This window comes from Pan troglodytes, chromosome 6 (genome assembly GCF_028858775.2).
Source record: "Pan troglodytes isolate AG18354 chromosome 6, NHGRI_mPanTro3-v2.0_pri, whole genome shotgun sequence".
NCBI classification, from domain to species: Eukaryota; Metazoa; Chordata; class Mammalia; order Primates; family Hominidae; genus Pan; species Pan troglodytes.
This window is the reverse complement of record NC_072404.2, coordinates 40,555,387-40,581,058: the sequence shown is the minus strand read 5'-3', so window position 1 is coordinate 40,581,058 and position 25,672 is coordinate 40,555,387. Positions and strand designations below refer to the sequence as shown.

General features: G+C 35.4%; 1 protein-coding gene across 3 annotated transcripts in view; it reads right to left on the bottom strand.

The window, feature by feature from the left end:
* Positions 1 to 25,672, bottom strand: part of NPSR1 (neuropeptide S receptor 1) — a 219,770-nt gene that overhangs the window by 74,404 nt on the left and 119,694 nt on the right. For all 3 annotated transcript variants that reach the window (XM_063815294.1, XM_063815293.1, XM_063815295.1), the window contains exon 3: positions 25,177 to 25,280. In XM_063815294.1, the coding sequence (XP_063671364.1) occupies positions 25,177 to 25,280 (104 nt within the window). The remainder of the gene's footprint in view (positions 1 to 25,176; positions 25,281 to 25,672) is intronic.

The following is a 25,672-nucleotide window of genomic DNA, read 5'->3' as shown; positions in this document are numbered from 1 at the left end:
TTTACTGAGAATGATGATTTCCAATTTCATCCATGTCCCTACAAAGGACATGAACTCATCCTTTTTTATGGCTGCATAGTATTCCATGGTGTATATGTGCCACATTTTCTTAATCCAGTCTATCATTGTTGGACATTTGGGTTGGTTCCAAGTCTTTGCTATTGTGAATAGTGCCGCAATAAACATATGTGTGCATGTGTCTTTAATAGCAGCATGATTTATAGTCCTTTGGGTAAATACCCAGTAATGGGATGGCTGGGTCAAATGGTATTTCTAGTTCTAGATCCCTGAGGAATCGCCACACTGACTTCCACAATGGTTGAACTAGTTTACAGTCCCACCAACAGTGTAAAAGTGTTCCTATTTCTCCACATCCTCTCCAGCACCTGTTGTTTCCTGACTTTTTAATGATTGCCATTCTAACTGGTGTGAGATGGTATCTCATTGTGGTTTTGATTTGCATTTCTCTGATGGCCAGTGGTGGTGAGCATTTTTTCATGTGTTTTTTGGCTGCATAAATGTCTTCTTTTGAGAAGTGTCTGTTCATGTCCTTCGCCCACTTTTTGATGGGGTTGTTTGTTTTTTTCTTGTAAATTTGTTTGAGTTCACTGTAGATTCTGGATATTAGCCCTTTGTCAGATGAGTAGGTTGCCAAAATTTTCTCCCATTTTGTAGGTTGCCTGTTCACTCTGATGGTAGTTTCCTTTGCTGTGCAGAAGCTCTTTAGTTTACTTAGATCCCATTTGTCAATTATGGCTTTTGTTGCCATTGCTTTTGGTGTTTTAGACATGAAGTCCTTGCCCATGCCTATGTCCTGAATGGTAATGCCTAGGTTTTCTTCTAGGGTTTTTATGGTTTTAGGTCTAACAATTTAGTCTTTAATCCATCTTGAATTGATTTTTGTATGAGGTGTAAGGAAGGGATCCAGTTTCAGCTTTCTACATATGGCTATCCAGTTTTCCCAGCACCGTTTATTAAATAGGGAATCCTTTCCCCATTGCTTGTTTTTTTCAGGTTTGTCAAAGATCAGATAGTTGTAGATATGCAGCGTTATTTCTGAGGGCTCTGTTCTGTTCCATTGATCTATATCTCTGTTTTGGTACCAGTACCATGCTGTTTTGGTTATTGTAGCCTTGTAGTATAGTTTGAAGTCAGGTAGTGTGATGCCTCCAGCTTTGTTCTTTTGGCTTAGGATTGACTTGGCGATGCGGGCTCTTTTTTGGTTCCATATGAAGTTTAAAGTAGTTTTTTCCAATTCTGTGAAGAAAGTCATTGGTAGCTTGATGGGGATGGCATTGAATCTATAAAATACCTTGGGCAGTATGGGCATTTTCACGATATTGATTCTTCCTACCCATGAGCATGGAATGTTCTTCCATTTCTTTGTATCCTCTTTTATTTCATTGAGCAGTGGTTTGTAGTTCTCCTTGAAGAGGTCCTTCACGTCACTTGTAAGTTGGATTCCTAGGTATTTTATTCTCTTTGAAGCAATTGTGAATGGGAGTTCACTCATGATTTGGCTCTCTGTTTGTTATTGGTGTATAAGAATGCTTGTGATTTTTGTACATTGATTTTGTATCCTGAGACTTTGCTGAAGTTGCCTATCAGCTTAAGGAGATTTGGGGCTGAGATGTTGGGGCTAGATATACAATCATCTCATCTGCAAACAGGGGCAATTTGACTTCCTCTTTTCCTAATTGAAAATTCTTCATTTCCTTCTTCTGCCTAATTGCCCTGGCCAGAACTTCCAACACTATGTTGAATAGGAGTGGTGAGAGAGGGCATCCCTGTCTTGTGCCAGTTTTCAAAGGGAATGCTTCCAGTTTTTGCCCATTCAATATGATATTGGCTGTGGGTTTGTCATAGATAGCTCTTATTACTTTGAGATACGTCCCATTAATACCTAATTTATTGAGAGTTTTTAGCATGAAGGGTTGTTGAATTTTGTCAAAGACCTTTTCTGCATCTATTGAGATAATCGTGGTTTTTGTCTTTGGTTCTGTTTATATACTGGATTACATTTATTGATTTGCGTATATTGAACCAGCCTTGCATCCCAGTGATGAAACCCACTTGATCATGGTGGTGACGCTTTTTGATGTGCTGCTGGATTTGGTTTGCCAGTATTTTATTGAGGATTTTTGCATCAATGTTCATCAAGGATATTGGTCTAAAATTCTCTTTTTTTGTTGTGTCTCTGCCAGGCTTTGGTATCAGAATGATGCTGGCCTCATAAAATGAGTTAGGGAGGATTCCCTTTTTTTCTATTGATTGGAATAGTTTCAGAAGGAATGGTACCAGTTCCTCCTTGTACCTCTGGTAGAATTCGGCTGTGAATCCATCTGGTCCTGGATTCTTTTTGGTTGGTAAGCTATTGATTATTGCCACAATTTCAGAGCCTGTTATTGGTCTATTCAGAGATTCAACTTCTTCCTGGTTTAGTCTTGGGAGGGTGTATGTGTCAAGGAATTTATCCATTTCTTCTAGATATTTGTGTAGAGGTATTTGTAGTATTCTCTGGTGGTAGTTTGTATTTCTGTGGGATCGGTGGTGATATCCCCTTTATCATTTTTTATGGTGTCGATTTGATTCTTCTCTCTTTTTTCTTTTTTTTATAGACAACTCATTTTTATTATTTTTATAACCACAAGCAATTCTTTTATTTTATTATTATTATACTTTAAGTTTTAGGGTACATGTGCACATTGTGCAGATTACATATGTATACATGTACCATGCTAGTGTGCTGCACCCATTAACTCATCATTTAGCATTAGGTATATCTCCTAAAGCTATCCCTCCCCCCTCCGCCCACCCCACAACAGTCCCCAGAGTGTGATGTTCCCCTTCCTGTGTCCATGTGTTCTCATTGTTCAGTTCCCACCTATGAGTGAGAATATGCGGTGTTTGGTTTTTTGTTCTTGCGGTAGTTTACTGAGAATGATGATTTCCAGTTTCATCCATGTCCCTACAAAGGACATGAACTCATCCTTTTTTATGGCTGCATAGTATTCCATGGTGTATATGTGCCACATTTTCTTAATCCAGTCTATCATTGTTGGACATTTGGGTTGGTTCCAAGTCTTTGCTATTGTGAATAGTGCCGCAGTAAACATACGTGTGCATGTGTCTTTATAGCAGCATGATTTATAGTTCCTTTGGGTATATACCCAGTAATGGGATGGCTGGGTCAAATGGTATTTCTAGTTCTAGATCCCTGAGGAATCGCCACACTGACTTCCACAAGGGTTGAACTAGTTTACAGTCCCACCAACAGTGTAAAAGTGTTTCTATTTCTCCACATCCTCTCCAGCAAAGTGGGCGAAGGACATGAACAGACACTTTTCAAAAGAAGACATTTATGCAGCCAAAAAACACATGAAAAAATGCTCACCATCACTGGCCATCAGAGAAATGCAAATCAAAACTGCAGTGAGATACCATCTCACACCAGTTAGAATGGCAATCATTAAAAGTCTTTTTTTCTTTGTTAGTCTTGCTAGCAGTCTATCAATTTTGTTGATCCTTTGAAAAAACCAGCTCCTGGATTCATTAATTTTTTGAAGGGTTTTTTATGTCTCTATTTCCTTCAGTTCTGCTCTGATTTTAGTTATTTCTTGCCTTCTGCTAGCTTTTGAATGTGTTTCCTCTTGCTTTTCTAGTTCTTTTAATTGTGATGTTAGGGTGTCAATTTTGGATCTTTCCTGCTTTCTCTTGTGGGCATTTAGTGCTATAAATTTCCCTCTACACACTGCTTTGAATGTGTCCCAGAGATTCTGGTATGTTGTGTCTTTGTTCTTATTGGTTTCAAAGAACATCTTTATTTCTGCCTTCATTTCGTTATGTACCTAGTAGTCATTCAGGAGCAGGTTGTTCAGTTTCCATGTAGTTGAGCGGTTTTGAGTGAGTTTCTTAACCCCGAGTTCTAGTTTGATTGCACTGTGGTCTGAGAGACAGTTTGTTATGATTTCTGTTCTTTTACATTTGCTGAGGAGAGCTTTACTTCCAAGTATGTGGTCAGTTTTGGAATAGGTGTGGTGTGGTGCTGAAGAAAATGTATATTCTGTTGATTTGGGGTGGAGAGTTCTGTAGATGTCTATTAGGTCCACTTGGTGCAGAGCTGAGTTCAATTCCTGGGTATCCTTGTCAACTTTCTGTCTCGTTGATCTGTCTAATGTTGACAGTGGGGTGTTAAAGTCTCCCATTATTATTGTGTGGGAGTCTAAGTCTCTTTGTAGGTCACTCAGGACTTGCTTTATGAATCTTGGTGCTCGTGTATTGGGTGCATATATATTTAGGATAGTTAGCTCTTCTTGTTGAATTGATCCCTTTACCATTATGTAATGGCCTTCTTTGTCTCTTTTGATCTTTGTTGGTTTAAAGTCTGTTTTATCAGAGACTAGGATTGCAACCCCTGCCTTTTTTTGTTTTCCATTTGCTTGGTAGATCTTCCTCCATCCTTTTATTTTGAGCCTATGTGTGTCTCTGCATGTGAGATGGGTTTCCTGAATACAGCACACTGATGGGTCTTGACTCTTTATCCAATTTGCCAGTCTGTGTCTTTTAATTGGAGCATTTAGCCCATTTACATTTAAGGTTAATATTTTTATGTGTAAATTTGATCCTGTCATTATGATGTTAGCTGGTTATTTTGCTCGTTAGTTGATGCAGTTTCTTCCTACTCTCGATGGTCTTTACATTTTGTCTTGGTTTTGCAGTGGCTGGTACTGGTTGTTCCTTTGCATGTTTAGTGCTTCCTTCAGGAGCTCTTTTAGGGCAGTCCTGGTGGTGACAAAAATCTCTCAGCATTTGCTTGTCTGTAAAGTATTTTATTTCTCCTTCACTTATGAAGCTTAGTTTGGCTGGATATGAAATTCTGGGTTGAAAATTGTTTTCTTTAAGAATGTTGAATCCTCTTCTTTTCTTGATTAGCCTGGCTAGAAATTTATCAATTTTATTATCTTTTTAAAGAAACAGCTTTTGGTTTCATTGATTTTCAGTATTGAATTCCTGTTTTAAATTTAATTATTATTTTTTTCTGATTTTAATTAAATTTTTAATTGAAAAACAAAATAGTATACGTTTATGCTGTATAACGTGTTTATGTATACATGTGGAATGGCTAAGTAAAGCTAATTAACATATTCATTACCTCACATACTTACTCTGCAGAGAAAATTTAAATTCTACTTCAATTTAATAATTTATGCTCCAATTTTTATCATTTCTTTTATTCTGCTTTCTTTAGGCCTACATTTCTTTTCTTTCTCTAGTTTCCTAAGGCATAAGATTAGATTATTAATATCACATTTTTTTCTTTTCTAATATATCCATTCAGTGTTATAAATTTCCCTCAAAGAACTGCTTTTACTGCATCCTACAAACTATGATGTTACATTTTCATTTATTTCAAAATATTTCTTGAGATATCTTCTTCAATTCACTTATTACTTAGAAGTGTGTTGTTCAATCTCCAAACAGTTTGAAAATTTTCAGCTATCCTTCTATTACTGATTTTTAGTTCTATTCTGTGTGTTCTGAGAGCATACTTTGTGTAATTTCTATTTTTTTACATTGTTAAAATGTGTTTTATGGTCCATATGAAGTTTCTCTTGATGGAAATCCCATATAAGTTTGATAAGAAGATATATTCTGCTATTACTGGATGAAGTATTCTATAAATGCCAATTAGATCCATTTAATTAATAGTTCAGTTCACTTTAACTGATAGCTGTTTAGTTAAATTGTATTTCTCTTTGCATTCAACCCCCCGCCCCTTTTTTTTAGACAGAGTCTCACTCTGTCACCCAGGCTGGAGTGTAGTGGTACAATCTTGGATCACTGCAACCTTTGCCTTCCGGGTTCAAGAGATTCTCCTGCTTCAGCCTCCCGAGTAGCTGGGATTACAGGTGCGTGCCACCACATCTGGCCTATTTTTGTATTTTTAGTAGACACGGGGTTTCACCATGTTGGTCAGGCTGGCCACAAGCTCCTGACCTCAAGTGATCCACCTGCCTCGGCCTCCCAAAGTTCTGGGATTACAGGCATGGGCCACCCGTGCCTGGGCTGCATCTCTTTTAATATTGTCATTCAGTTCACTTATCCTAATAAGTGGTAATAATGATTACCAATGCATTATTGCTATTTTTGTGTCGAGCAACTATCTATAGGTCAATTAAGAGTAAGAAAAGTAGCTTTAATTTGCCTTCATTTATTCCTTCTCAATTGCTCTTCCTTTATATTGATTTGTGCTTATTATTTTATCATTTTCCCCTTTATCTGAAGAACTTCTTTTAGCATTTTTTGTAAGAAAAGTTTACTTTTGAGAAATTTCCTGTTTTTGTATGTCTGAGAAAGTCTTTATTTCTTCTTCACTTTTGAAGAATAATTTCACTTGATAGAGAATTCTAGGTCAGGGGGATTTGTATTCTTTTCCCACTTTAAATATTTTGTTATACTATCTTCTTACTTGGCTGATTTCTGATAAGTCAGAGGAAATTCTTATTATTGTTTATTTATCTGTAAGTTTCCCCCTCAACTTCTATCAGGATTTTATCTTTGTCTTTGGTTTTCTGCAGTTTGAATATGATATGCCTAGAGGTACATTTTTTCTGACATTTATTTTGCTTTGGTGTTCTCTGAGCTTCCTGGATCTCTGGATTGGTGTTTGTCATTAATTTAGAAAATTTTTCATCTTTTATTGCTTCAAATACTTCTTCTGCTCTTTTCTTTTTTTGGTATTTCTGTTATATGTGTGTGCTACACTTTGTGTAATTGTCCCACAGTTCTTGGGAATTCTATTAGATGTTTAAAAGTAGATTTTATTATTAGAGCAGTTTTAGATTAATAACATAATTGAGCAGAAGGTACAGATTTCCCATAAACCCCCTGTCCCCCATACACAGAGCCTCACTCACCATCACGCTTCCATGCAAGAGTGGTATATTTGTTACAGTGGATGAACCTACATTGACACATCATTATCACCCAAAGTTCATAGTTTACATTAGGATTCACTCTTGGTGTTATACATTGTATTTTGACAAAAGTATAGACATGTGTCCACTGTTATAGTATAGTACAGAGTAGTTCTACTGCCCTTTGTTCCCCCTCTGTGCTCTGCCTCCCTCTCCCCAAGCCCTGGCAACCACTAATGTTTTCACTTTCTCCAGAGTTTTGCCTTTTCCAGAATGTCATAAAGTTGGAATCTACAGTATGTAGCTTCTCAGACTGTCACTTTTGCTTACTAATATGCATAAATTTCTTCCATGTCTTTGCATGAGACATGTAACCTTTAAATAAGCTTGACAGCTCATTTCTTTTTAGCACTGAATAATATTTCATTGTATGGATGTACCACAGCTTATTTCTCCATTTACCTACCAAAGGACATCTTGGTTGCTTCCAAGTTTGGAAAATAGGAATAAACATGATATAAACATTTGTATGCAGGTGTTTGTGGGAATATATGTTTTCAACTTATTTGGGTAAATACCCAGGAGCACAATTGCTGGAATGCATGGTAAGAATGTAATTTTGGAATAAACCACTAAACTGTCGCTGAAGTGGCTGTGCTATTTTGTATTCCCACTAGCAATGAGTGAACGTTCCTGTTGCTTCACATTCTCAATAGCATTTTGTGTTGTTAATGTTTTAGATTTTGATTATTCTAATAAATATGCAGTGCTATATCGTTGTTTTAATTTGCAATTCCCTAATAACAAAGATATTCATAAGTATATGAGCATCTTTTCATTTACTTATTTGCCTTCTGTGTAATTTTTTGGTGAGGTGTCTGTTTTTTTGACCATTTTAAAATCAGATTGTTCATTTACTTTTTGTTGTGCTTTAAGAGCTCTTCTGCATATTTTGAATAACAATCTTTTATCAGGTATGCCTTTTGCAAATATATTCTCTTTAGTCTGTGGTTTGCTTCTCATTTGCCTTTTGCAGAGCAGAAATTTTAATTTTAATTTTAATAAATGCCAGCTTATCAGTTCTTTTTTTCATGGATCATGCCTTTGGTGTTGTATCTAAAAAGTCATCACCATACTCAAGGTCATCTAGGTTTTCTTTTATGTTCGTTTTTGTCATGGATATAAGATCTGTGTTTAGATTTATTATTAGGCGTGTGGATGTCTTCTTGTTTCAGCACCATTTGTTAAAATTATGACCTTTTCTCCATTGTATTTTGCTTTTTTGTAAATATTGGTTGACTATATTTTTGCCAGACTATTTCTGGGCTTGCTATTCTGTTCCATTGACCTGTTTGTTCTTTCACTAATAGCACACTGTCTTAATTACTATAGCTTCATAGTAAATATTGATTTTGGGAAGTATCAGTCCTTCAAATTTGTTCTTCACCTTCAATATTATGCTGACCATTCTGCATGTTTTGTCTTTCATATAAAATTTAGAATCAGTTTGTTGATATCCACAAAATAAGTTGCTGGATTACTGACTGGGACTGTGTTGAATCTACATAGAGTAAGTTGAGAAGATCTGACACCTTGACAATATTGAATCTTCCTATGTATACATGGAATAACTCTTTATTTAGTTTTTCTTTGATTACTTTCATTCAAGTTTCGTAGTTTTCCTTGTATAGATCTTGTACATATTTTATTAAATTTATACCTAATTATTTCATTTTCAGGTGTGCTAATGCAGATAATATTGTTTTTTAATATCAAATTATACTTTGTTTATAATATCAAATTATATACAGTTTATTGCTGTTATATAGGAAAGCAATGAACTTTTGTATATTAACATATTCTGTTATCTTGCTTTAATTGCCTATTAGTTCTGGGAGAGTTTTTTTGGTTAATTATTTTGGATTGTCTGCATAGACAATCATGTCACCTGCAACATTTTATTTCTCTCCTCCAATTAGTGTGTCTTTTATTTCCTTTTTTGTCTCATTGCACTAGCTAGGACTTACTGTACAATGATGAAAAGGAATGTGAGAGGGAAATCCTTGTTTTCTTCCTAATCTTAGCAAGAAAGCTCATAGTTTCTCACTATTAAATATGATGTCAGATGAAGGCTGTTTTGTAGATGTTATTTTTCAAGTTGAGGAAGATTACTTTCTATTCCTAGTTTACTGAATTTTTTTTGAAATCATAATAGGTGTTGTAATTTGTTAAACACTTTAAAAAAATCTGTTGTTATAATCTTGTGACTTTTCTTCTTTAGCCTATTGATATAATGGGTTACATTAACTGATATCCAATGTTGAACCAGTCTTACTTTTTTGGGATAAGCCTTACTTGTTTGTGGTGTATAATTCTTTTTTCTTTTTTTTAAGAGATAGGGTCTCACTCTGTCACCCAGGCTGGAGTGCAGTGGCACAATCATAGCTCACTGTAGCCTCTAACCCCTGGGCTCAAATAATCCTCCTGCCTCAACCTCCCAAGTAGCTAGGAGTACAGGTATGCACCACCATGCTTGGCTAATTTTTGTATTTATTGTAGGTACAGTGTCTTGCTATGTTGCCCAGGCTTATCTCAAGTGTATAATTATTTTTATAAATTTGTTGGATTGACTTGCTAATATTTGTTGAGAAATATTGCATCTATATTCATCAGATATATTGACGTGTTTTTTTCCTTGCAATATTTTTGTCTGCTTTTGGTATTAGTGTAATGCTGACCTTATACAATGAGTTAGAAAATATTGCCTCTGCTTCTATATTTTCAATGCAACTGTAGAGACTTGGTGTAGTTTTCTTTCCTAAATGTTTGGTGGAATACTCCAGTGAACCCATCTGGGCTTGATGCTTTCTGTTTTGGAAGTTTATTCAATAATTAATTCCTTTAATACAATTAACAGTATTTAGATTGCCTATTTCTCCCTGTATGAGTTATAATAGACTGTATCTTTCAAGGAATTGGTCCATCTTAACTAGGTTATAAAATCTGTGAGATAAGATTGTTCATAATATTCCTTTCTTAACCTTTCTAAAATTTTATTTTATTTTCAATTGAGCCAGAATAATTGTAATATTTATGTGGTACAATATGATGTTTTGATATGTGTATATATTGTGTAATGCTCAAATCAGGGTAATTAGAATATCCATCATCTTAAACATTTATCATTTCTTTATGGTGAGAACATTTAAAATCCTTTCTTCAAGTTATTTTGAAATATATAATACACTATTGTTTTTTATATTCACCCTGATGTGCAATAGAACACTAGAACCCGTTCCTCTATTTAACTTTAACATTGTACTCATTGACCAGTGTTCTCCCATACCCTCTTTCGCTTACCCTCACCAGCTTCTGCTAACCACCATTCTACTCTCAGCTTCTATGAGATCAACTTTTTAAGATTCCACATATCAGTGAAATCATGTAGTTTTCTTTCTGTGTGTAGCTTATTTCACTTGACACAATGTTCTCCAGGTTCATCTATGTTGTCACAGATGAAACAATTTCTTTCTTTTTTATGAATGAATAGTATTGCATATTATGTATATACCAAGATTTTTAAATTCATTCATCCGTTGATGGACATAGATTGTTGCCATATCTTGGCTATTATGAATAGTGCTGTAAAAAACACAGGACAGCAGATGTCTCTTTGACATACTGATTTCATTACTTTTGGGTTTATACCCATTAGTGGGATTGCTGGATCATATGGCAGTTCAATTTTTAATTTTTCAAGGAACTTCCATACTGTTTTTATAGTGACTGTTCTAATTTACATTCCCACCAACAATATGTAAGAGTTTCCTTTCTCCACATCCTTGCCAACACTTGTTATCATTTGTCTTTCTGTAGTAGCCATTCTAACTAGACTGAGGTGGTATCTTACTGTGGTTTGGATTTGTATTTCCCTGATGACTAGGGATGTTAAGCATATTTTCATATACATGTTGCCCATTTATATGTCTTCTTTTGTATATATATTTTTTGAGAAATGTCTATTCAGGTCATTTGCCCATTTTTTGGATTGGGTTTATTTTTTGTTTTTTGCTATTGAGTTGTTTGAGTTTCTCATATATTCTGGATATTAACTCCTCATCAGATGCATAGTTTGCCAATAGTCTCCCATTCTGTAAACTGTATCTTTACTCTGTTGATAGTTCTTTTGCTGTGCAGAAGCTTTTTAGTTTCCTGCAATCCCATTTGTATACTTTTGCTTTTGTTGCCTGTGCTTTTTGTTTTCCTAGATGGGGGTCTCACTATGTTGCCCAGGCTGGTCTTGAACTCCTGGGCTCAAGCAATCCTCTCACTTCAGCCTCCCATGTAGCTAGGACTACTAACTCATGCCAATATGCCTGGTTATTCATTGTTATTTTTACTTTTTGTAGAGACAGGGTCTTGCTATGTTTCCCAAGCTGGTCTCAAACTCCTGGTCTCAAATCCTCCTGCTTTGGCTTCCCAAGGTGCTGGTATTATAAGCATGAGCCACTGCACACAGTCTATGTTTTTGTTTGTTTGTTTGTTTTGAGACAGTGTCTCTCTCTGTTGCCCAGGCTGAAGTGCAATGGTGCTGTCATGGCTCACTGCAGCCTTGACACCCCGGATTCAAGCAATCCTACTACCTCAGCCTCCTGAGTAGCTGGGACTACAGACACACACCCACCATGCCTGGCATATATATATATATATATATATATATATATACACACACACACACACACACACACACACACACACATATACACATATATACACACACATATATACGTATATATACACACACACTTATATATGTACATATATATGTGTGTGTATATATGTACATATATATATGTGTGTGTGTATATATGTACATATATATGTATATGTGTGTGTGTGTGTTTTTGTAGAGATAGGGGTTTGCCATGTTTCCCAGGCTGGTCTTGAATACCTGGGCTCAAGCCATTCACCAGCCTCAACCTCCCAAAGTACTAGGACTACATGCGTGAGCCACCATGCCTGGTACTATTTTTTAAATTGAGTTGTAGATGTTTCTAATATATTTTGGATATTAACCCTTTATCATACGTATGGCTTGTAAATATTTACTCCCTTTCCATAGGTCACCTTTTCATTTGATTCATTGTTTTCTTTATTGCACCAGAGTTATTTAGTTTAATGTTGTCCCACTTGTCTATTTGTGGTTTTGTTTCTTGAGTTTTTGGTGTCTTATCCAAAAAAATCACTGCCAAGAGAAATGTCAAGGAACATTTCCCCTGTTTTTATCTAGGAATTTTATAGTTTAAGGTCTTACATTTAAGTCTTTAATCTGTTTTGAGTTGATTTTTTTCTGTATTGTATAAGTTAAGGGTTAAATTGCACTCTTCTCATGTAGATGTCCAGTTTTCCAACACCTTGTTGAGGAGACTATCCTTTCCCCATTGTTTATTTTTGGCGCCACTGTTTATTTTTGGCATCACTGTTGAAGATCAGTGGACCATACATACATGGATTTATTTCTGGCTTCTTTATTCTGTTTCATCTGTCTATATGTCTGCCTTCATGCCAGTACAACACTGTTTCGATTACTGTAGCTTCATAATATATTTTTGTAAGCAGGAAGTGTGATGCCTTGAGCTTTGTTCTTTCTCAAATTAACACTGGCAATTCTGGGACTTTTGTGATTTAATTTGAATTTTTGATTTTTTTTTAATTTCTGTAAAACATGCTGTTGGGATTTTGATAGGGAATGCATTGAATCTGTAGACAGCTTTGATTTATAGACACTTTAAAAGTATTAAGTCTGTATGTTTATGAAAACAGGATGCCTGTCCAATTTTTGTCTTGTTTAATTTCTTTCATCAATATATTATAGTTTTTTTGTATATAAGTCTATCACCTACTTGGTTAACTTCATTTCTACGTATTTTATTCTTTTTGGAGTTATTGTAAATAGATTCTATTTTTTTTTGGATAGTTCATTGTTAGTGTATAGAAACATTACTGACTTTGCATGTTGATTTTGTATCCTACAACTACAGTAAATTCATTTGTTAGTTTTAACAGTTTTTTGGTGGTGTTTTGTGTATATATATTATATTATATATGTTATATATTATATTTTAATATATAACATATATACAATATATAACATATATTATATATGATATATATACCATATTACATATTATATATATGAATTATATATAATATATATATGTAGGATCAGGTCATCTTCAAACAGAAAATTTAAGTTTGTCCTTTCTGATGTGAATGCCTTTCTTTTTTCTTTTCTTTTTTTCTTGCCTTACTTCTCTGGCTAGAACTTCCAGTACTATGTTGAATAGAAGTTGCAATAGTGAGCATTCTTATCTTGTTCCTAATCTTAGAAGAAAAGCTTTTAGTTTACCACTGTTGACTGTGATGTTAGCAGTGGACTTGTCATATGTGGTCTTTATTTGTTGAAGCACTTCTCTTCTGTACCTAATTTGTTGAGCGTTTTTACTACAAAAAGATATTAAATTTTGTCATGATCTTTTTCTGCATCTATTAAGATGATCATATGCCTTTTATCTTTCATTTTGTTAATGTGGCATGTCACATTTATTAATTTGTGTATGTTAAACTATTGTTGCATTCCAGGAATAAATTACACTTAATCATGGTGAATAATATTTCAAATGTGCTATTGAAATATGTTTGCTAGTATTTTGTTGAGGATTTTTAAACCTATGTTCATCAGGGTTATTGCCCTGTAATTTTCTCATAGTATCTTGTCTGACTTTGTTATCAGAGTAATGCTGACTTTGTAACGTGAGTTTGGAAGTAAACACTTTTTTCACTTTTTTGGGGGAAGACTTTGAGAAAGATTGCTATTAGTTCTTCTCTAAGTGTTTGGTAGAATTTTGCAGTGAAGCCATCTGATCCTGGTCTTTTCTTGGAATGGAAACATTTTATTACTGATTAAATCTCCTTAGTATTGGTGTGTTCAGATTTTCCATTCCTTTAATACTCAAAGTCTTGGTAGTTTTTGTGTATCTAGGAACTTATCCATTTCCTCTAGGTTATCTATTTTTTTTTTTTTTTTTTTTTGCTCACTGAAACTGCCGCCTCCTGGGTTCAAGCGATTCTCTTGCCTCAGCCTCCTGAGTAGTTGGGATTACAGGGGCCCGCCACCACACCTGGCTAATTTTTGTATCTTTAGTAGAGACGGGGTTTCTGCATGTTGGTCAGGCTGGTGTCAAACTCCTGACCTCAGGTGATCTGCCTGCCTCAGCCTCCCGAAGTGCTGGGATTACAGGCATGAGCCACTACACCTGGCTGACATTTAGTTTTTCATAGTCGCCTGTTATGATGCTTTTTGTTTCTATGGTATCAGTTGTAATGTCTCCACTTTCATTTCTAATTTTATTTGAGTTTTCTTCTTTTTCCTAGTTATTCTAGCTAAAGGTTTGTCAATTTTATCTTTTCAAAAAACTAACTCTTCATTGATCTTTTCTATTGTTTTTCTATTCTCCATTTGTTTTCTTTCTTCTCTAATTGTTATTATTTCTCCCTTTTTATGAAAGGGAAACCCTGACTCTTCTTCTAGTAACTTAAGTAGTAATATTAGGTTATTTATTTTAAATCTTTTGTTTGATGTAGGTATTTATTGGTATAAACTCCCCTCTTAGACCTGCTTTTGTTGCATCCCATAAGCTTTGTTATGATGTGTTTTCATTTTCATTTATCTTAAGATATTTTAAAATTTTGCTTTTAATTTCTTCTTTGACCTATCGATTGTTGAGGAGTCTGTTGTTTAATTTTCACGTTTGTAACATTTTTGAAATTCCTTCTATTATTGATTACTAGTTTCATGTCATTGTTTTTGAAAAAATAATTTATATATTTCAATCTTAATTTTGTTGTGACTTGTTTTGTGGCTTACTCTATGATTATCCTGGAGAATGTTCCTTGGGTGCTTCAAAAGATTATATATTCTGCTGCCACTCGGTGAAATGTTCTATATGTGTCTATTAGGTCCATTTGGTCTAAAGTGTAGTTTAAATCCAATCGTTCTTTACTGATTATCTGTCTAGATAATCTGTCTATTAAAAGTGGGATTTTGAAGACCGATGATTTTATTGCAGTCTATTTCTCTCTTCAGGTCTATTAATATTTGCTTTATATATTTAGGTGATCCAGTGTAGGGTCCATATATATTTATAACTGTTATTTCTTCCTGATGAAATAATCCGTTTATTATTATACAATGACCTTATTTGCCCTGTTTTACTGTTATTGACTTAAAGTCTATTCTATGTGATGTAAATGTAGCAACCCCTCATCTATTTTGGTTTCCACTTGCATGGAATATCTTTTTTCCATTTTTACTTTCAGTTATATGTGCCCTAAATTGCCATTTTAATAATTATATTCTGGCTATCATATATTTTTTTTCTGTCTTCCACTCTTTCTGCTTTGTATGTTTTTTTCCCTTTCTTCTATTTTTCCTGTCTTCTTCTGTGGTTGATGCTTTTCTCTAGTGGTATGCTTTGATTCCTTACTTTTTATCTTTCATGTATCTACTACAGGTTTTGCTTTGTGGTTACCTTGAGACTTACAAAGGAATGTCTTATACTTATAACCAGCGATTTAAAAATGATAACTTAACTCTGATTACACACAAAAACTCTACACTTTTACTCTACCACCCCCATTTTAGTTTTTGATGTCACAATTTAAATTTTTTATATAGTATATCCCTTAACACACTACAAATATACCTCATTTTGTCATGATTTACTTTATTGTTCTTCACAGATAGTGCATTTTTTTTTTACAAATTGAAGGTTTGTGGCAACCCTGTGTTGAGCAAGTCTAACTGTCATTTTTCCAGCACTATGTGTTTATTTCATGTCTGTGTCATATTTTGGTTATTTCGAGCTTTTTCATTATTGTTATTATTACGTCCATTAAGGCTATCTGTGATCAAGTGATGTTTGATGATACTATTGTAATTGTTTTGTGGTGCTGTAAATCGCATCCATATAAGGTGACAAACTTAACTGATAAATGTTGTGTGCATACTGACAGCTCCACCAACTGGTTGTTGCTCCATCTGTCTCCCTCTCCTCAGCTGTTCCTATTCTCTGAGACACAGTAATATTGAAATTAAGCCAATAAATAGCCCTGAAATTGTCTTTAGGTGTTCAAGTGATAGGAAGAGTCACACATGTCTCACTTTAAATCAAAAGCTAGAAATGACTTAGCTTAGGGAGAAAAAGCATGTCAGAAACCAAGATAGGCCAAAAGCTTAGTTTTGGGCCAGTTAGCCAAGTTGTGAATGTAAGGGAAACTTTCTTGAAGAAAAGTAAAATGACTACTTCAGTGAACACACAAATTACAAGAAAATGAAACAAGCTTACTGCTGATATGGAGAAAGTTTTAGTGGTCTGGATATATGATCAAACTAATTGCGACATTAAGCCAAAGCCTAATCCAGAACAAGTTCTTAAACTCTCTTCACCTCTATGAAGGCTGAGATAGATGTGAAAGCTGCAGCAGAAAAGTTTGAAGCTAGCATAGTTTGTTTCATGAGGTTTAAGGATCGAAGTTGTCTCTGTAACATAAACATGCAAGGTAAAGCATCAAGTGATAATATAGAAGTTGCATTAAGTTATCCAGAATATTGAGGTTAGATAACTGATGAAGGTGGCTACAGTAAACGATAGTTTTTCAGTGGAAACAAACAGTAAAATACTAGAAGAAGATGCCATCTAGCGCTTCTATAGCTAGAGAGGAGAAGTCAATGCCTGGCTTCAAAGCTTCAAAGGACATCATGATATTCTTTTTAACAGCTAATGCAGGTGGTGACTTTGAGTTGAAGCCAATGCTCATTGATCATTCTAAAGATCCCAGGGCCCTTAACAATTAGACTAATCTACTGTGCCTGTGCTCTATAAATAAAACAACAAAGCCTAAAGGGCAGCACATCTGTTCACAGCATGGTTTACTGAATATTTTAAGCTCCCTGTTGATATCTACTGCTCAGAAAAAAAGATTCCTTTCCAAATATCACTGCTCATTGACAATGCACATTGTTGCCCAAGAGCTTTGATGAAGATGAACAAAAAGATTAAACTTGTCTTCATTTCTGCTAACACAACATCCATTTTGCATCCCATAGATCAAGGAGTGATTTTGACTTTCCAGTGTTATTATTTAAGAAATACATTTTGTAAGGCCATGGCTGCCATAGATGGTAATTCCTCTGCTGGATCAGGACAAGAGAAATTGAAAACCTTCCAGAAGGACTCACTACTTAGATGTCATTAAGAACATTCATGATTTATGGGAGAAGGTGAATGTATCAACATTTACAGGAGTGTAGAAGGTTGATTCCAACTCTAATGAATGACTTTGATGGGTTCAAGATTTCACTGGAGAAAGGTACTGCAAAAGTGGTGGAAATAGCAAGAGAAATAGAATTAGAAGTGGAGTGTGTACATGTGACTGAATTGCTTCACTTTCTTAATAAAACTTGAATGGATGAGGAGTTGCTTATTATGGATGAGCAAAGAAAGTGATTTCTTGAAATGGAATCTACTCTTGGTGATAATGCTGTGAACATTGCTGAAATGATAACAAATAATTTAAACTAGTACATAAATGTATTTGATAAAACAGTGGCAAGATTTGAGAGAATTGATTCCAATTTTGAAAGAAGTTCTACTCTGGGTAAAATGCTATCAAACAGTATTGCATACTACAGATAATTTTCTATATGTAAGGAAAAGCCAATTGATGCAACAAACTTTATTGTTGTCTGATTTTAAGAAATTGCCACAGCCACCACAACCTTTGGCAACCACCACCCTGATAAGTCAGCAGTCATCAACATCAAAGCAAGACCTTCCAACAGTAAAAAGGCCAATATTTGATGAAGGCTCAGATGATTGTTAATCTTTTTATTTTAGCCATTAAGTATTTTTAAATTAACATGTATACTTTTTAGACATATTATCACACATTTAAAAGGCTGCAGTAAAATGTAAATATAACTTTTATATGTACTGGGAAACACAAATATTGTGATTAGCTTTATTGTGATATTTGCTTTATTTAGGCATTCTGGAATTGAACCCACAATACCTCTGAGGTATACCTCTATTGTAGCTATTATTATTTTTAATAGTTTTGTCTTTTAGCCTTTATCCTAATGATATCAGTGGTTTCCACACCACCATTACATTATTAGAGTATTGTAAATGTACTTACTTTTAACAGTGAGTGATATACTTTTATATATTTTCTTTCTTTTTTTATTATTGTTATACTTTAAGTTTTAGGGTACATGTGCACAATGTGCAGGTTAGTTACATATGTATACATGTGCCATGTTGGTGTGCTGCACCCATTAACTCATCAATTAGCATTAGGTATATCTCCTAATGCTATCCCTCCCCCCTCCCCCCACCCCACAACAGTCCCCAGAGTGTGATGTTCCCCTTCCTGTGTCCATGTGTTCTCATTGTTCAATTCCCATCTAAGAGTGAGAACATGCGATGTTTGGCTTTTTGTCCTTGCAGTAGTGTACTGAGAATGATAATTTCCAATTTCATCCATGTCCCTACAAAGGACATGAACTCATCCTTTTTTATGGCTGCATAGTATTCCATGGTGTATATGTGCCACATTTTCTTAATCCAGTCTATCATTGTTGGACATTTGGGTTGGTTCCAAGTCTTTGCTATTGTGAATAGTGCCACAATAAACATATGTATGCATGTGTCTTTATAGCAGAATGATTTATAGTCCTTTGGGTATATACCCAGTAATGGGATGGCTGGGTCAAATGGTATTTCTAGTTCTAGATCCCTGAGGAATTGCCACACTGACTTCCACAATGGTTGATCTAGTTTACAGTCCCACCAACAGTGTAAAAGTGTTCCTATTTCTCCACATCCTCTCCAGCACCTGTTGTTTCCTGACTTTTTAATGATTGCCATTCTAACTGGTGTGAGATGGTATCCCATTGTGGTTTTGATTTGCATTTCTCTGATGGCCAGTGATGGTGAGCATTTTTTCTGAGGAACTGGTACTATTCCTTCTGAAACTATACCAATCAATAGAAAAAGAGGGAATCCTCCCTATCTCATTTTATGAGGCCAGCATCATCCTGATACCAAAGCCTGGCAGAGACACAACAAAAAAAGAGAATTTTAGACCAATATCCTTGATGAACATTGATGCAAAAGTCCTCAATAAAATACTGGCAAACCAAATCCAGCAGCACATCAAAAAGCTTATCCACCATGATCAAGTGGGCTTCATCCCTGGCATGCAAGGCTGGTTCAATATATGCAAATCAATAAATGTAATCCAGCATATAAACAGAACCAAAGACAAAAACCACATGATTATCTCAATAAATGCAGAAAAGGCCTTTGACATAATTCTACAACCCTTCATGCTAAAAACTCTCAATAAATTAGGTATTGATGGGATGTATCTCAAAATAATAAGAGCTATCTATGACAAACCCACAGCCAATATCATACTGAATAGGCAAAAACTGGAAGCATTCCCTTTGAAAACTGGCACAAGACAGGGATGCCCTCTCTCACCACTCCTATTCAACAGAGTGTTGGAAGTTCTGGCCAGGGCAATTAGGCAGGAGAAGGAAATAAAGGGTATTCAATTAGGAAAAGAGGAAGTCAAATTGTCCCTGTTTGCAGATGACATGATTGTATATCTAGAAAACCCCATTGTCTCAGCCCAAAATCACTTTTGTATATTTTCATGTCACTAATTAGCTTGCTCTTTTTTTTTTCCTTTAGTATGAAGATTCTGTGTAAAATTTTTGGAAAATAGGTTTGGTGGTGATGAACTCTTTCAGCTTTTGTTTGTCTGGGGAAATCTTTCTCTCTACTTGATTCCTAAAGGACAGCTTTGTTGGGTAAATATTTTTGGTTGGCAGTTTGTTTTTCTTTCCTTACATATGTTCTTCTAGTCTCTCCTGTTCTGCAAGGTTTCTGCTGAGAAATTTTCTGCTACCCTTGTTATAACTCTCTTATATGTGATTTGCCTCTTCTCTCTTGCTGTTATCAGGATTTTCTCTATGTTTTTGATTTTTGACAGTTTGATTATAATATGTCTTGGTGTAGTCTTATTTTCATTAAATCTGATTAGAAACTTCTGACCTTCTTGTACACCTGGATATTTGTATCTTTCCCCAGATTTGCAAACTATTCTGCTATTATTTCTTTAAATAATCTCTATTTTTTGTCTCTCTCATCTCCTTCTATAACTCCTATAACTTGTATAAGATAGTTTGGCTATGTTCCTACCCAAATCTCATCTTGAATTTTAGTTCCCATAATCCCTACATGTCATGGGAGGGATTCAGTGGGAGGTAATTAAATCATGGAGGTGGTTTCCCCCATGGTATTCTCATGATAGTAAGTTCTCATGAGATCTGATGGTTTTATAAGGGGCTTCTCCTTTTGCTCAGTTCTCATTCTTCTCTCTCCTGCCACCTTGTGAAGGACATGTTTGCTTTCCCTTCCACCATGATTATAAGTTTCCTGAGGCCTCCCCAACTCTGTAGAACTGTGAGTCAACTAAAGCTCTTTCCCTTATAAATTACCCAGTCTTGAATACGTTCTTATAGCAGTATGAGAATGGACTAATGCATTGCACATTTTCTCTTTTGATGCTGCCTCATAAATCTCTTAAGCTTTCTTCATCTTTTCTCATTCTTTTTTCTTTCTTCTTCTTTAGTTGTATATTTTCAAATAACCTGTTTTTCACTTCACATATTCTTTGTCTACTTGATAATTTCTGCTGGATGCTGTCTAGTGCATTTATTATTTCATTTATTATGTTTTTTAGCTCCAGAATTTCTGTTTAATTAAAAAATAATTTCAGTCTCTCTCTTTAATTCTTTGTTTTGGTTGTACTGTTTTACTGATTTCATTGAATTGCTTCTCTGTACTTTAAGTTCACTAAGCTTTCCTAAAAAAATTATTTTGATTTTTTTGGTCAAGCATTGCATATATCTCTATTTCATTGGGGCCAGTTACTGTAAAATTACTGTGTTCTTTTGATGATGTTATGTCTGTTTTTTAATGTTTATTTTTGCCTTATGTTGATGTGTGTGCGTTTGGTAAAGCAGTCAAATGCACACACATCAATATAAGGGAAAAATAAACATCAACAAAACCAAAAAGAATCACCTTCCAGATTTTATGAACTAGTTCACTATGGAAAGACCATACCCTATGAGGGAGGGTTTATTGGGTGGGATAGCATCAGTGATGGTGCAGATTTGTAGTCTCTGTGTAGCTTTTTCAGCTCAGGTCAGAGTTGATAAACATCATAAGGATCCTCAGTGGCCAAAGCAGTGGATATTGGCAGTAGCAGCAAGAATTGATAGGGTCTTCAGTGGTGATGGCTGCTAAGGTTCTTCTGATCTTTCCCCCCACCAGGGAAGCTGGAGCTGAGAAGATTTCTCTTGGTACTAGACCTGGCTTGTAGGGCCTCTCTTAGTGGCAGTATCACCAGTGTCTGATGGGTGACACTCATGGAGTAGCCATGAAACTGAGGTCTGATGCATGGGCTCACATGGAGAGATTATGGCTCTGGGATTAGAATGGTAATGACATTGGTGCTCAAGGTGCAGATGCCCCTTCTGCTGCATGGTATAGTATGTGAGGCATGAGTGCACATGCAAAGTAGTGTGGGAGCTGAGAACACAGTCTTTCAGTGGCTTCAGGGTTGGGGCAAGGCGTAGCTTTCTATGGCTGAGCTGTTGCCCAGGGCACAGGTGCCCCTGCTGTAATGTTGGTAATAGTATACATATAAATTAGTCAAGGAGACAAGAATGAGAGCACAGGTATGCACAGAATTATAATGGCTCTGAGGCCTGGGTGGGGCTAGCTCTCTATGGTGGTTAAGTCAGTGTCTGGAGTGTGGACACATGCAGGCAGAGTTTAACATTGGGGCTTGGAGTGTTAACTAGCTTACTGTGGTGCTGGCTGTGGTGTTAAAAACATGGGTGAGCCCAGTGTAGTCAGACTATCAGTCTGGAGTGTGGGCATTCTCAGGGTGGCCATGGCTCCAGGGCTGGAGCTTACACATGGTTGGGAGAGGTGGTGACCCCATTCCCAAAGCAGCTCGACAGCAACTGCTTCTTGGGGGATAGGAGGAAGGTATAGCCACATCTCCCCCTCTGGGGTTCTCTTGCAGGAATGACTGTTGGTTACTCAGTGGGAAAAGATGCTAGTGTCTCCTGTGGAGCAGGCCACTAGAGACAATGTTGGTCCTTTCTGTGTCTAATACTGATAGCTTCCACCTTTCTTCTTTGTTCCTAGCCAAATCATCGCCTCTTAGGTGTGCCAATCACACCAGCAATTCTTTCTATGTGGTTATTCTCCATTTTTTCCTTCACGATGTTGCTGCAAATTCTTTAATGGGCCCTTGAGTCCTCTCTGGGCTATTTTAGTTTGTGAATAGCTGTCTATACTTGAATGCTTTGGAGGGATTAATATCTGCTACTCCATGATCTTGATGATAGGTCCTAAACAGAGATTTTCTTACATTCTAGAAACTATTAATTCCCCCATTCATTGCAGAAGAAGTCTGTGTGAATGTTGGAGCATGATTTTGACACTTAGCCAGGCAACTTACAATTCTGTCTTTGCCCTCACTTCCTGCTTGCACAAAGCCTCAAGATCATTCACAGGTTACAGCTCAGTGCCTTCTCTATTTTTTCCTTAGGATGAGCATAGTCCTGGGCATATACCTGGTCTTCTAGATTTTTGGGAATATGTCAGAGATTTTCAAATCCCCTACGGATATCTCATTACTCAGCTTATGTTCTTAAGCTTTGGTTAGTCTATTGTTTTCCCTGACTATTATCCAATACCTTAGCCATAAGCAAAGTTAATCAATTGCCTGTAACTGTTTTGATGAATGCCCAGAGGAGAAAGGTTTTTCACAGTGGGTGAGTTCTGATTTAAGTAAAATAAAGACAGCCTTGCAAGTGGAGTCTTCCAGAGAACTGCCAGACGTGTCAAATAATGGCAATTTCTTGGGAATTTGAAAGGGCTCTATCCCTGTTTTGCTTTCTGCAGTGGCTGTCAGACAATTTGTTTTCACTATGAATGAGAGCTATTACTTTTAAAGGCTGTTACAGAGTTGGATACTGGGGGCTGAGAATAATGCAAGCCAAAGCACCGCAAAGCTCATTTTTCTCACTGAGATTCAGCCATTTTCCTGAATAAATGCTCCCTGAGTAATTGCAAGTGTTTGGTTAATTTCCAGAGTTTTACAAATTTGATTCTGACATTTTTTTGCCAATTTTCTTGCTTTCTTTATAGAAGAGAGAATTATCAGAATTTCTTTCTCTATCGTTTTCCCTATGTCAAAAGATATATTTTATATATAGTCTTAACATTTATTGTAGATACAGTTAGAAAAAATTTTACTGACATGAATATTTCTAAATCAAGAAGACATTTTAAAGTTAACAATTGGGAGAAACCATAGGTTATCAAATGCTTTGGAAAAATATGAAGATAGTGTGGTTGCCAACCTCCAACATGTCGAAAATAATCCTTACTTCCTAGTTTTGTGGTTCTTCTTTTCCCATACTAAATCCAAGTTGATTTGTACAACCAAAATAATCATATGAAAGTGATGGTGTATGACCTTTGAGACTAGTTCATAAATACGTTGCCACTTCTACCTCGGTCACTTGAATAGGTTATTCTTGGAAAAGCCAGCTACTATGTTGTGAGGACACTAAAATGTACCTATAGAGAGGCCCATGTGGAGAACTGAGTATTCCACTAAAGCCAGTACTAATTTACCACCTATGTGAGTGATCCATCTTGTCCAGTCCCAGCCAAGCGTTCTGATGACTACAGTACCACAAAGCATCTGACCGAACCTTTTGATAAGCCTTTATCCAGATCTGCCTAGCCAAGCTGTTCCTGAATTCTTGACTAATAGAAACTGTGAGATAATAAATGTTTATTGTTTTAAGCCACCAAGTTTTGTCATAATTTGTGTCTCAGCAATTGATTGCTAATATAATAAGCAATTGAAAGCATTTATTTACAAGGAAGCAAATATCCTCAGAAAGAAATTGAAATATGTTTTTAAAAATTTCCCCTGAGAAAATACTAGCCGTACATAATAGTAAAGGCTCTTTCAGACATACCAAACTTTCAAGGTTATATTCAGAGCACAAAAGAAGATTGTAACTATTCCATATTCATTTTCTGAATATGGAATAACTTCATTACCATGACCTGAAAATAATAAAACCAATGAAAAAAATTATAATTTTGCTTAGTGAAAGATTCTACTAACAAATGGAATCTAGCAGGATAAAGCTTTCTAGAAGTGCATTATATACACATAAAGCTATAATAATTTAGACCAGAAGTACTAGCATCAGAATAAAAATATATTAATAAAAAATAATTGTAAGAACTCAGAAACAGCACATCAAACCTAATACCAGTTATGAAATAATCCATTCCTTCCAGACTTAGTTGAAGTGTCTAAATCTATATTATAAATATCTAATGCATATTAACAAGTATGTATATATGTAAATATGTATATATGTAATATTTTAAATCAAATATACATATGATACATAAATATGGCTTACAATGAAGCAGATTGACATTTGAAGCATCAATATCTTTAATCTAAAAATAGATCTTAGAAAAACTAAAAAAAGTCTCTCAGTTATAAAATCATTCAAAAAGGAAAATAGGAAATTTGAGAGGAAGAAATTCAAATGCCAATAGATACTTTAAAAAGTATAATTTAGGCAGTAATTCAATAGGTAATGGTTATGTTCTAACAAATTCCCCTTGGTTTACAAAAAAGAGCAGTAGCCAGCGCTGAGTTCATTTGAGAAGTGAAAGGTAAATATAATTAACAAACTTTTTGGAGATTATCCACAATATGCCAAAATCCTTAGTATTGACCCAGACATTTTATTTAACATTTGAAATATGAATGCTTTACATCCTTAGCATTGCTCATTTGTGGCTCATTCGTGTTTTCTTTATATAGATACTATTTTTAGCAAAGGAAATACATTAAAAATCAAATTTTCATTGCCCTTCTACCTAGGAGAAAGCGGGCAGTTTGATGCATAGGAATGCAAGGTTTTATATGATTTTCCTTAGATAAATCTAAAAGCTAACTCTGGTATCAGTTTGTCTCATCACATTTGGAAGGTGTGACATACCTGCAAATAGCGGACCACTCGGCAAACCAGGTCAGGTGCCATGAAGTCTCCAGTGAATCGCCAAATAATATCTGTCAAGATGTTGACCAGTCCTGTGAAAGAATCTAACAAAAACATACAAGTGCTTACATTCAGGGTTTATTTTTATTTTTATTTTTATTTTTCACATTTGCAGCTAAGCCACAATAGAAATGAAATCCTGGGGAGGTTCATTTTTAATTTTTTTCCTTCCTGCTTTATCAGATGGCCACTGAGGAAATGCAAAGCAAGGTAGGAGTTCTTTGACTTATATTATTGAAGCTTCCTACCACTTAAATGTAACCACCTAGGAAGAATTTCAGTAATGACTGAAGAGGAATCATGCTAATTATAGAGTTGACTTTTTAAGTCACAGAACAGAAGTTTTCAGGGTATGTAGGTCTGTACTAAAGAAAGCACTGTGTGAGAATCAAGAGGACAAAATTGAGAAAAGCAAAATCGTTATCTTTGGAGAATA